Source organism: Dendropsophus ebraccatus, chromosome 1 (assembly GCF_027789765.1).
Source record: "Dendropsophus ebraccatus isolate aDenEbr1 chromosome 1, aDenEbr1.pat, whole genome shotgun sequence".
Lineage (NCBI taxonomy): Eukaryota > Metazoa > Chordata > Amphibia > Anura > Hylidae > Dendropsophus > Dendropsophus ebraccatus.
Window position 1 is genome coordinate 233,587,338 of NC_091454.1, and position 13,604 is coordinate 233,600,941.

A 13,604-nucleotide genomic window follows, 5' to 3' on the forward strand; every position below is an offset into this window, starting at 1 on the left:
GTGTAATAGCTGGACATTATATATCATACATTATAGTGTAATAGCTGGACATTATATATCATACATTATAGTCTATTGGTTGGACATTATATATATCACACATTATAGTGTAATAGCTGGACACTATAGATGATGATATAGAGATATACTTCTCCTCACTGATGATATTGAGGTATATTGGTCGTTTTGTGACGTCACAGACCCCATACACACACAGCGCGATTCTCCATTAGCCGCCGCATACACAGTCAGACTTCTCCTCACACACCTGGAGCTCGGCCTGAGACAACAGATTTATAAGCCAATCAGGAGCCAGACACGTGACACATGCAGCCAATCGCGTACAGACTGAAGTCTTACCCTAAGCATGGCGGCAATTTGTTTTTCCCGCCTAATTTCTTAGTGGGCGGAATTAGTTAAAGTCGTCCAATCATCGGCGAAGATGAGAAATTGGCGTATCCGATAACCATTCAGAGACGGCGCTGGCGTTCCGCTGAGGTATATAGAGAGCGCAGGACGGGCGGGGCGGGGCTCACAGTAACAGGTGGGGGAGGGGCAGGCGCACGTCCTAAACGTAACCAACGGCCCAAACGGGAGGAGCATGAGCGAGGTGGAGTCCAGGGGCCCCCAGGAGGGGCCACAGCCCGAGTCCTCCGAGGAGAAGAGGCCTGCGAGCCGGAGCCAGGCGGGGAAGAAGGTGCTGGGTAAGGAGAGGGTGCTATACACGTGTATACCGCTGGGGGCGCTGTGTGTATATATACTGGGGGGATGGGGCGCTGTGTGTATATACTGGGGGGATGGGGCCCTATGTATATACCTATACTGGGGGAGGTGCTGTGTATGTGTATATATACTGGGGGGATGGGGCCCTATGTATATACCTATACTGGGGGAGGTGCTGTGTGTATATACACCGGGGGGGATGGGGCGCTGTGTATGTATGTATATATATACCGGGGGGGATGGGGCCCTATGTGTATATACCAATACTGGGGGAGGGACTGTGTATATATACTGGGGGAATGGGGCGCTGTGTGTATACCAATACTGGGGGAGGTGCTGTGTGTGTGTGTATATATATATATATACTGGGGGGATGGGGCCCTATGTATATACCTATACTGGGGGAGGTGATGTGTATATATACCGGGGGGATGGGGCCCTATGTTTATACCTATACTGGGGGAGGTGATGTGTGTATATATACTGGGGGGATGGGGCCCTATGTATATACCTATACTGGGGGAGGTGCTGTGTATATATACTGGGGGGATGGGGTGCTGGGTAAGGAGAGGGTGCTATACACGTGTTTACCACTGGGGGCGCTGTGTGTATATATACCGGGGGGATGGGGCGCTGTGTGTGTGTGTATATATATATATATATATATATCTCTATCTATCGGGGGGGATGGGGCCCTATGTGTATATACCTATACTGGGGGAGGGGCTGTGTGTATATACCGGGGGGATGGGGAGGTGCTGTGTATATATACTGGGGGGGATGGGGCCCTATGTGTATACCTATACTGGGGGAGGGGCTGTGTATATATACTGGGGGGGATGGGGCCCTATGTGTATACCTATACTGGGGGAGGGGCTGTGTATATATACTGGGGGGGGATGGGGCCCTATGTGTATACCTATACTGGGGGAGGGGCTGTGTATATATACTGGGGGGGATGGGGCCCTATGTGTATACCTATACTGGGGGAGGGGCTGTGTATATATACTGGGGGGGATGGGGCCCTATGTGTATACCTATACTGGGGGAGGTGCTGTGTATATATATACTGGGGGGATGGGGCCCTATGTATATACCTATACTGGGGGAGGTGCTGTGTATATATATACTGGGGGGGGATGGGGCCCTATGTATATACCTATACTGGGGGAGGTGCTGTGTATATATATACTGGGGGGGGGATGGGGCCCTATGTATATACCTATACTGGGGGAGGTGCTGTGTATATATACCGGGGGGATGGGGCCCTATGTGTATACCTATACTGGGGGAGGGGCTGTGTATATATATGTACTGGGGGGATGGGGCCCTATGTATATACCTATACTGGGGGAGGTGCTGTGTATATATATACTGGGGGGGGATGGGGCCCTATGTATATACCTATACTGGGGGAGGTGCTGTGTATATATATACTGGGGGGGGATGGGGCCCTATGTATATACCTATACTGGGGGAGGTGATGTGTATATATACCGGGGGGATGGGGCCCTATGTGTATACCTATACTGGGGGAGGGGCTGTGTATATATATGTACTGGGGGGATGGGGCCCTATGTGTATACCTATACTGGGGGAGGTGCTGTGTGTATATATACCGGGGGGATGGGGCCCTATGTGTATACCTATACTGGGGGAGGGGCTGTGTATGTGTATATACTGGGGGGATGGGGCCCTATGTATATACCTATACTGGGGGAGGTGCTGTGTATATATATACTGGGTGGGGATGGGGCCCTATGTGTATACCTATACTGGGGGAGGTGCTGTGTATATATATGTACTGGGGGGATGGGGCCCTATGTGTATACCTATACTGGGGGAGGTGCTGTGTGTATATATACTGGGGGGATGGGGCGCTGTGTGTATATACTGGGGGGATGGGGCGCTGTGTGTATATACTGGGGGGATGGGGCCCTATGTGTATACCTATACTGGGGGAGGTGCTGTGTATATATATACTGGGTGGGGATGGGGCCCTATGTATATACCTATACTGGGGGAGGTGCTGTGTATATATATGTACTGGGGGGATGGGGCCCTATGTGTATACCTATACTGGGGGAGGTGCTGTGTATATATATGTACTGGGGGGATGGGGCCCTATGTGTATACCTATACTGGGGGAGGTGCTGTGTATATATATACTGGGGGGGGATGGGGCCCTATGTGTATACCTATACTGGGGGAGGTGCTGTGTATATATACCGGGGGGATGGGGCCCTATGTATATACCTATACTGGGGGAGGTGCTGTGTATATATACCGGGGGGATGGGGCCCTATGTATATACCTATACTGGGGGAGGTGCTGTGTATATATACCGGGGGGGATGGGGCCCTATGTATATACCTATACTGGGGGAGGTGCTGTGTATATATACCGGGGGGATGGGGCCCTATGTATATACCTATACTGGGGGAGGTGCTGTGTATGTATATATATATACTGGGGGGATGGGGCCCTATGTATATACCTATACTGGGGGAGGTGCTGTGTGTATATATACCGGGGGGGATGGGGCGCTGTGTGTATACCTATACTGGGGGAGGGGCTGTGTATGTGTATATACTGGGGGGATGGGGCCCTATGTGTATATACCTATACTGGGGGAGGTGCTGTGTATGTGTATATACTGGGGGGATGGGGCGCTGTGTGTATACCTATACTGGGGGAGGTGATGTGTGTGTATATACCTATACTGGGGGAGGTGCTGTGTATATACTGGGGGGATGGGGCCCTATGTGTATACCTATACTGGGGGAGGTGCTGTGTATGTGTATATATACTGGGGGGATGGGGCCCTATGTATATACCTATACTGGGGGAGGTGCTGTGTATATACTGGTGGGGATGGGGCCCTATGTGTATACCTATACTGGGGGAGGTGATGTGTATATACTGGTGGGGATGGGGCCCTATGTGTATACCTATACTGGGGGAGGTGATGTGTGTATATACTGGGGGGATGGGGCCCTATGTGTATATATACTGGGGGAGGTGCTGTGTATATATACTGGGGGGATGGGGCCCTATGTATATACCTATACTGGGGGAGGTGATGTGTATATATACCGGGGGGATGGTGCCCTATGTATATACCTATACTGGGGGAGGTGCTGTGTGTGTGTGTGTGTGTGTGTGTGTGTGTGTGTATATATACCGGGGGGATGGTGCCCTATGTATATACCTATACTGGGGGAGGTGCTGTGTATATATACTGGGGGGGATGGGGCCCTATGTATATACCTATACTGGGGGAGGTGCTGTGTGTATATACTGGGGGGGATGGGGCCCTATGTATATACCTATACTGGGGGAGGTGCTGTGTATGTGTATATATACCGGGGGGATGGGGCCCTATGTGTTTATCTATACTGGGGGAGGTGCTGTGTGTATATATACTGGGGGGGATGGGGCCCTATGTGTATATCTATACTGGGGGAGGTACTGTGTGTATATATACCGGGGGGATGGGGCGCTGTGTGTATACCTATACTGGGGGAGGTGCTGTGTGTGTATATATATATATACTGGTGGGGATGGGGCCCTATGTGTATACCAATACTGGGGGAGGTGCTGTGTGTATATATACCGGGGGGATGGGGCCCTATGTATATACCTATACTGTGGGAGGTGATGTGTGTATATACCTATACTGGGGGGATGGGGCCCTATGTATATACCTATACTGGGGGGATGGGGCCCTATGTATATACCTATACACTGCGGGGGATGGGGCCCTATGTATATACCTATACACTGCGGAGGATGGGGCCCTATGTATATACCTATACTGGGGGAGGTGCTGTGTGTGTATATATACCAGGGGGGATGGGGCCCTATGTGTATACCTATACTGGGGGAGGTGCTGTGTGTATATATACTGGGGGGATGGGGCCCTATGTGTATACCTATACTGGGGGAGGTGATGTGTGTGTATATATACTGGGGGGATGGGGCCCTATGTATATACCTATACTGGGGGGATGGGGCCCTATGTATATACCAATACTGGGGGGATGGGGCCCTATGTATATACCTATACTGGGGGAGGTGATGTGTGTGTATATATACTGGGGGAGGTGCTGTGTGTATACCTATACTGGGGGGATGGGGCCCTATGTATATACCAATACTGGGGGGATGGGGCCCTATGTGTATACCTATACTGGGGGAGGTGCTGTGTGTGTATATATACTGGGGGGATGGGGCCCTATGTATATATACCTATACTGGGGGAGGTGATGTGTGTGTATATATACCGGGGGGGATGGGGCCCTATGTATATACCTATACTGTGGGAGGTGATGTGTGTATATATACCGGGGGGATGGGGAGCTGTGTGTATACCTATACTGGGGGAGGTGCTGTGTATATATACTGGGGGGGATGGGGCCCTATGTATATACCTATACTGGGGGAGGTGCTGTGTGTATATATACTGGGGGGATGGGGCCCTATGTGTAAACCAATACTGGGGGAGGTGCTGTGTATATATATGTACTGGGGGGATGGGGCCCTATGTATATACCTATACACTGCGGGGGATGGGGCCCTATGTATATACCTATACACTGCGGGGGATGGGGCCCTATGTATATACCTATACACTGCGGGGGATGGGGCCCTATGTATATACCTATACACTGCGGGGGATGGGGCCCTATGTATATACCTATACACTGCGGGGGATGGGGCCCTATGTATATACCTATACACTGCGGGGGATGGGGCCCTATGTATATACCTATACACTGCGGGGGATGGGGCCCTATGTATATACCTATACACTGCGGGGGATGGGGCCCTATGTATATACCTATACACTGCGGGGGATGGGGCCCTATGTATATACCTGCTATACTTACTGTATCCAGGACCACTCTCCTCCTATATACCTGCTATACTTACTGTATCCAGGACCACTCTCCTCCTATATACCAGCTATACTTACTGTATCCAGGCCCAGTCCCCTGAAGCTCTGGTCTTGGGCTGGATGATGGTCCATGACGTTGCGGCTAGTACAGTGTCAGGGCTCAGTCCGTCCATCATATCACTCCCCTCACTCGCAGATGACCTGGGAAGTATAGAACTTCCTGTGTTTAAACTGTTTAAAAAGAAAAAGGATCTATCTTCGAAACCATGGGGGCGCCGTATCAGACTGGTGTAAAGTAGAATTGTCGCAGTTGCCCCGACAACCAATCAGATTCCAGCTCTCGTTCCTCACAGATATTTTGAAAAATGTAAAGCGCTGTCTGGTTTCCGGGTGGCGACTGAGAAATCTACTGTACACCAGTCTGATAAATCTCTCCCCCTACGCTTATATCACATGCTGCTGATTGAGATTACCGTCTAAGGACAGGGACTTCAGACGCTCCTCAGGCCCAGAATGGGGGTCTATGGTGTTCAGACAGGGGTGTCATAATTCTGTAAAGCAGCAGCGGATGGGGTTAGAGCCGGGTGATGGGGTCGGCGCCAGGGGGTGCTCTGTTGGCGTCAGGAGGCACAGGATGTTGGGGGTGCTAGAGGTTAGGGTCCGGCGGCAGATGAGGTTGGGGCCTGGGTTACTTGATGTTGGGGTGGCTGATGTTGGGGTTGGGGTCTGGGGATACTTGATGATGGGGTTCGGGTTTGGGTCGGGCTCTGGGGATACTTGATGGGGTTGGGGTGGCAGATGTTGGGGTCTGGGGATACTTGATGTTGGGGTCAAGGTCTTGGGATACTTTATGTTGGGGTCTGGGGATACTAGATGTTGGGGTTGAGGGATACTTGATGTTGGGGTTTGGGTCGGGCTCTGGGGATACTTGATGAGGTTGGAGGCAGATGTTGGGGTCTGGGGATACTTGATGTTGGGGTCGGGGTCTTGGGATACTTTATGTTGGGGTCTGGGGATACTAGATGTTGGGGTTGGGGGATACTTGATGATGGGGTTGGGGTTTGGGTCGGGGTCTGGGGATACTTGATAGGGTTGAGGGTGGCAGATGTTGGGGTCAGGGTCTGGGGATACTTGATGTTGGGGTTTGGGTCGGGCTCTGGGGATAACTTGATGATAGGGTTGAGGGTGGCAGATTTTGGGGTCAGGGTCTGGGGATACTTTATGTTGGGGTTTGGGACGGGCTCTGGGGATACTTGATGATAGGGTTGAGGGTGGCAGATTTTGGGGTCAGGGTCTGGGGATACTTTATGTTGGGGTTTGGGACGGGCTCTGGGGATACTTGATGATGGGGTTGAGGGTGGCAGATTTTGGGGTCAGGGTCTGGGGATACTTTATGTTGGGGTTTGGGACGGGCTCTGGGGATACTTGATGAGGTTGGAGGCAGATGTTGGGGTCGGGGTCTGGGGATACTTGATGATGGGGTTGGAGGCAGATGTTGGGGTTGAGGTCTGGGGATACTTGATGATGGGGTTGGGGACAGGCTCTGGGGATACTTGATGATGGGGTTGGAGGCAGATGTTGGGGTAGGGGTCTGGGGATACTAGATGTTGGGGTTGGGGGATACTTGATGATGGGGTTTGGGTCAGGGTCTGGGGATACTTGATGATGGGGTTGGGGTTTGGGTCGGGCTCTGGGGATACTTGATAGGGTTGAGGGTGGCAGATGTTGGGGTCATGGTCTGGGGATACTTTATGTTGGGGTTGGGGACAGGCTCTGGGGATACTTGATGATGGGGTTGGAGGCAGATGTTGGGGTAGGGGTCTGGGGATACTAGATGTTGGGGTTGGGGGATACTTGATGATGGGGTTTGGGTCAGGGTCTGGGGATACTTGATGATGGGGTTGGGGTTTGGGTCGGGCTCTGGGGATACTTGATAGGGTTGAGGGTGGCAGATGTTGGGGTCAGGGTCTGGGGATACTTTATGTTGGGGTTTGGGACGGGCTCTGGGGATACTTGATGAGGTTGGAGGCAGATGTTGGGGTCGGGGTCTGGGGTTGCTCTGTGGAGGCATAGGATGTTGGGGATGCTAGATGTTAAGGTTGGGGGAAGCTGATGTTGAGGTGACACTTCTCATAGTCTTCTTCTCTGCAGCTACCCAGGTACAGGGGACGGTGAAGTGGTTTAACGTTCGCAATGGATACGGCTTCATAAATCGGTATGATGGTGTGATGGGAAGGGGTCATGTGCTCGGCTTGACCTATGACCTCCAGTAACACTGCCTATCTCCACAGGAACGACACCAAGGAGGATGTGTTCGTCCACCAGGTAACATGATAAATGGGGGGGCTGATACTTCTATCCTGCTGAGGGCACTAGTTATGCTGCAGGATCAGTCGCTGATCAGTGTGGTCTCCATGTAACCCTTTCCTCTGTGGGATCACTCCCAGTGGGGCCATCTTCATGGGGCTCCGCCTCCTTGACTCTTGGTGGTATTTGGTGCTTGCTCTTCTCAGCTGGAGGGGCTCTTTCTTTTCAGACTGCCATAAAGAGGAACAATCCACGCAAGTTCCTTCGCAGTGTTGGGGATGGAGAGACGGTGGAGTTCGATGTTGTGGAAGGAGAGAAGGTTAGTGAGATCCTATAGATGGTGGCAGCGGCCGATGAGAGGAAGCGCCCACCTGATACTACACTGCACTTATAGTATATGCTATGGTATACGTCATCAGGCCGCAGAAACATACCACGTCCACACCCGGAGATTATCATCCGAAATATCATGTCCTTACTTTCCCTTCTTCCTCCTGTAACATATTTCCCTTCTTCCTCCTGTAACATATTTCCCTTCTTCCTCCTGTAACATATTTCCCTTCTTCCTCCTGTAACATATTTCCCTTCTTCCTCCTGTAACATATTTCCCTTCTTCCTCCTGTAACATATTTCCCTTCTTCCTCCTGTAACATATTTCCCTTCTTCCTCCTGTAACATATTTCCCTTCTTCCTCCTGTAACATATATAAAGGTTTCCATCATGTCCTCCCTTTCCCTTCTTCCTCCTGTAACATATATAAAGGTTTCCATCATGTCCTCCCTTTCCCTTCTTCCTCCTGTAACATATATAAAGGTTTCCATCATGTCCCCCCTTTCCCTTCTTCCTCCTGTAACATATATAAAGGTTTCCATCATGTCCCCCCTTTCCCTTCTTCCTCCTGTAACATATATAAAGGTTTCCATCATGTCCTCCCTTTCCCTTCTTCCTCCTGTAACATATATAAAGGTTTCCATCATGTCCTCTCTTTCCCTTCTTCCTCTGTAACATATATAAAGGTTTCCATCATGCCCCCCCTTTCCCTTCTTCCTCCTGTAACATATATAAAGGTTTCCATCATGTCCCCCCTTTCCCTTCTTCCTCCTGTAACATATATAAAGGTTTCCATTATGTCCTCCCTTTCCCTTCTTCCTCCTGTAACATATATAAAGGTTTCCATTATGTCCTCCCTTTCCCTTCTTCCTCCTGTAACATATATAAAGGTTTCCATTATGTCCTCCCTTTCCCTTCTTCCCTCCTGTAACATATATAAAGTGAAACTAAATCTTTGTCCATATTACAGTCGTGTCCAGGAATATCGACCCTGTTGCATACAGATTTTCCTTACCCACCAATCCTTCTCCTATGTTACTAAAACACATAATAAAGAGCAGGAGCACTATGTGTAACAAGTCTCTGCTTGGATTATTCACCATAAGTCTATTCACCAGTTAAAAATCCTCTGATCTCTCCCGGGATCCCAGTAACTTCTCTCTCAGCTCTTTTTGGGACCTGAGGCGTTGCTGAAGGCCAGGCAGGCGACATCCCGGGCCCCTTCGGCCAGGCAGGCGACATCCCGGGCCCCTTCGGCCAGGCAGGCGACATCCCGGGCCCCTTCGGCCCACACTTGTCACATAACTAAAGAAGTCAATGAGGTTAGTGACATGATCGTCCCGCAGTAACAGGTGTCTGGTAACTGGGGTGTGTAGCCTCTACTACAGGTGTCTGGTAACTGGGGTGTAGTCACTGGCCTAGTTCGGACTTTCCCAGTCATGGGGTCGGCTACCTCCTCCATCTATATAGGCTGTCCTCTTCCTCCATCTATTTAGGGTGGTCTTCACTACGTGTGATGCCAGTTGTCCTGTGGACTGGAGGTGGCCTAATAGGGAGCACATTTTAGCCCATTCTGTAGAGTTCTTAGTAGAGCTGTAAGGTGCGGCTGAGATGTGGTGGCTGTGACGTGGACCGGGGAGGGTCGGCTATACCATGGCTGTTAGGGTGACGTGACCCAAGGAGGGTCGGCTATACCATGGATGTTAGGGTGACGTGACCCAAGGAGGGTCGGCTATACCATGGCTGTTAGGGTGACGTGACCCAGGGAGGGTCGGCTATACCATGGCTGTTAGGGTGAAGTGGCCCGGGGAGGGTCTGCTATACCATGGCTGTTAGGGTGACGTGACCCAAGGAGGGTCGGCTATACCATGGCTGTTAGGGTGACGTGACCCAAGGAGGGTCGGCTATACCATGGCAGTTAGGGTGACGTGACCCGGGGAGGGTCGGCTATACCATGGCTGTTAGGGTGAAGTGGCCCGGGGAGGGTCTGCTATACCATGGCTGTTAGGGTGACGTGACCCAAGGAGGGTCGGCTATACCGTGGCTGTTAGGGGGACGTGACCCGGGGAGGGTCGGCTATACCATGGCAGTTAGGGTGACGTGACCCGGGGAGGGTCGGCTATACCATGGCTGTTAGGGTGACGTGACCCGGGGAGGGTCGGCTATACCATGGCTGTTAGGGTGACGTGGCCCGGGGAGGGTCGGCTATACCGTGGCTGTTAGGGGGACCTGACCCGGGGAGGGTCGGCTATACCATGGCATATGCTTCTGCAGGCTGGCCGATGTATGGCACGCTTCTACTGTAGTCTCACCTGGGAACTCTCCCTTATCGATGGTGGTTACACTGCAGCTTCCCCTGCATTGTCTATATATCTGAGGGGGTCTACACACAGTATACTGACAGACAGCCCTTGTCTCTGCCAGGGTGCAGAGGCGGCCAATGTCACAGGACCCGGTGGTGTTCCGGTTAAAGGAAGCAGATTTGCCCCCAACAGGCGGAGGTTCCGTCGGCGTTTCTACCGGCCAAGGGGAGACAATGCTGCAGAGTCTGGTGGTGAAGGCGTGAGCCCAGAGCAAGTGAGTGAAGGGGAACGTGCTGATGACGGCTCCCCCCAGCAGAGGCCTCCCCAGCGCCGCCGTCCTCCTCCATTCTTCTACAGGCGACGCTTTGGAAGGGGTCCCAGACCACTGACTCAGCAGGACCCAGGTGCAGAGGTGAGTTGTATGTTGGCTGATCTGGTGGTGGTTGTCTTAGGAGGTGGGTGGAACCCCTGAAATCTCCTTTATTTGGTCACCTGTGGTGGTTGAGGGTTAATGGCCTCGGTGTCCCCCTGGGGGGTAGACTCCACATTATGGGACTACTGTCAGAGCTGTCAGTCTTCAGGTGTGTGATTCCCTTTGCATGGTTCTGTCATAGAGCGCAGAGGCCAAAGACCCAGCCGCCTCGGACAGTGCACAGGATGGCGATGATCAGCAGAGACCCACTCCTCGCAGGTTCCGGCCCAGATTCCGCAGGTGAGACCAGAAGGAACCTGTGGTCTGAGGAGCCCGTCACATGACAGCAGACAGGACCCTTCACTGGTGATGGATATGGATGGGGCCTAGTCTGGACTGTATGACTTGTGTACGGCTGTAGTCCTGGTCACAAGGCTGTTGGTGTCATCCGCACTGGGTCTGACCTGGTGCGTTGTGATGTATAGTCTATATACCATATAGTGCAGTACAGCCCCAGTACCCAGGCCACTGTCTCTGCAGACCTTTCCGACCACGGCCTCCACCTCAGCAAACCATCGAGGGAGGGAATGGGGACACCAAAGCCGCGTCTGATGGAGCCCCCCGTCCAGCACCCCAGCAGCAGCGCAGTCGCCCGTACTTCCAACGACGCAGGCGGCCAGGAGCAGCCCCCGGACAAGCAGCTGCCCAGGTGAGGCTTCCAGTACAGGACGAGGAGAGGGCTTCATTGGTGACAGGACAGAATTCTACCATCTTGAATTTCTTTGCAGGGTGATGGAAAGCTCCCATCTGAGCCCCCTCAAGGCTCCACTGCAGAAGATGCGTCCAAACCACCGGACCCCCCTGCTGGTGCAGGCGAGGCGCATGCTCAGGTAAAGAGACCCCTGCTGACAAACTGTGGCGGAAGGCCTGACTCCCCATTTCCGTCTATATATTTGTGCCTGGTTTTGGGGGAGGTGCAACAAGGTTCTGCTCTGTGACTATCTGTCCATTAGGGGTTCACTTGTAGGAGAAAGTCAGGCTAAGAGGGTGAGGTATGGGGATGGTAAAATTGGCCGATGGCTACACCAAACCTGTGTGTAAACGATGTAAAGTTAAGCCCCTATTTCACGGGTCGTTTTAGAGAAGATAACGAGCGCTCTCAACGCTCGCTGCCGCAGCTATTCAACGTGGCTGCAGTGAGCGGGTGAGTGCTGATCGTCCAGGGGGGGCTGCCCGGGTGATTGCTGATCGTCCGGGCAGCCCATAGGATACAGCAGCGTCTGCTGCAGATTCTCCTATTCAACGGAGCGACTGCAGCAGATCGCTGCTATATCAGTCGCTTGTTTTTCAACATGTTGAAAAACAAGCGACTGCAACGATCAGCCGACATGAACGATGTCTGCTGATCATTGCACTCTATTCCACGGGCCGATTATCGTCCGTAGCAGCCGAATACGGACGATAATCGTTCCGTGGAATAGGGCCTTAAGTAGTAGAGCAGGAATCTTTCACCCATGTAAGCGCTGCGGGGTTATTGACTACTGCCTTGTCTAAGGGACTGTCCTCTGAACCTCCAACTAATAAACCCTTAAAGGGCTACTCCGGCTCCCCCTCCCAACCCTGTCTGCCATCTGTGCTCTGTAAGCAATGTGTGAGTGGTCGTATGATCTCTGCCTCCTTGGGGGATGGTGCAGACGCTGTAATACTTTATATGGAGGCAGTGGGGGATATTTACTAAGGAGTCTTATGTGTGCGGCTATTCTATTGTGGGGTTGGTGGTTTTCTTCTAATATATTGTGTACTAAGTAACAAGGTGGCAAACAAATTCACCTGGCACTGACCGGCCGCAGGCCCGCCCCGTGACTGACCGGCCGCAGGCCCGCCCCGTGACTGACCGGCCGCAGGCCCGCCCCGTGACTGACCGGCCGCAGGCCCGCCCCGTGACTGACCGGCCGCAGGCCCGCCCCGTGACTGACCGGCCGCAGGCCCGCCCCGTGACTGACCGGCCGCAGGCCCGCCCCGTGACTGACCGGCCGCAGGCCCGCCCCGTGACTGACCGGCCGCAGGCCCGCCCCGTGACTGACCGGCCGCAGGCCCGCCCCGTGACTGACCGGCCGCAGGCCCGCCCCGTGACTGACCGGCCGCAGGCCCGCCCCGTGACTGACCGGCCGCAGGCCCGCCCCGTGACTGACCGGCCGCAGGCCCGCCCCGTGACTGACCGGCCGCAGGCCCGCCCCGTGACTGACCGGCCGCAGGCCTGCCCCAGTTTCTCCGACTTTTTAAAAAGTTGCAAATCACGGATTATGCGAGCTTTTGGGTCAATACTCAAAACATACAGGTTTAAAAAGTTGCATCTAAAAAATATTCTCCCGTCGATTACTGGTTTAAAAATAGAAGCAAAAATGTGAGAAAAATGTAATTCACCTAAAATTAGGCGCAAAGCCCTTGATAAATTCCTCCTACGTATTATAATAGGAAATAATTGTTCCTGATCTACCCCTAAAGGTGAAGTGTGATTGCCTCCTACAGTCCACCTGGAGAGCATGGACCAGGAACAGACGCTTTCCCTAAACCCTCTGACGCCCACCCATGATCCAAGCTTCCAGAATGGCACCTGCCTATAGTCTGA

At 52.6% G+C, this 13,604-nt stretch overlaps 1 protein-coding gene across 2 annotated transcripts in view; it reads left to right on the forward strand.

The window, feature by feature from the left end:
- Positions 1 to 347: 347 nt before the first annotated feature.
- The window catches only part of YBX2 (Y-box binding protein 2), a 33,109-nt gene continuing 19,852 nt past the window's right edge, over positions 348 to 13,604 (forward strand). The window contains exons 1-9 of one of the 2 annotated variants that reach the window (XM_069953073.1): positions 348 to 704; positions 7,775 to 7,838; positions 7,915 to 7,948; positions 8,160 to 8,249; positions 9,427 to 9,582; positions 10,685 to 10,975; positions 11,178 to 11,275; positions 11,516 to 11,684; positions 11,764 to 11,865. In XM_069953073.1, coding sequence (XP_069809174.1) covers positions 602 to 704; positions 7,775 to 7,838; positions 7,915 to 7,948; positions 8,160 to 8,249; positions 9,427 to 9,582; positions 10,685 to 10,975; positions 11,178 to 11,275; positions 11,516 to 11,684; positions 11,764 to 11,865 — 1,107 coding nt within the window. In that variant the 5' untranslated portion in view covers positions 348 to 601. The remainder of the gene's footprint in view (positions 705 to 7,774; positions 7,839 to 7,914; positions 7,949 to 8,159; positions 8,250 to 9,426; positions 9,583 to 10,684; positions 10,976 to 11,177; positions 11,276 to 11,515; positions 11,685 to 11,763; positions 11,866 to 13,604) is intronic. The other variant, XM_069953150.1, reaches the window with a different exon arrangement.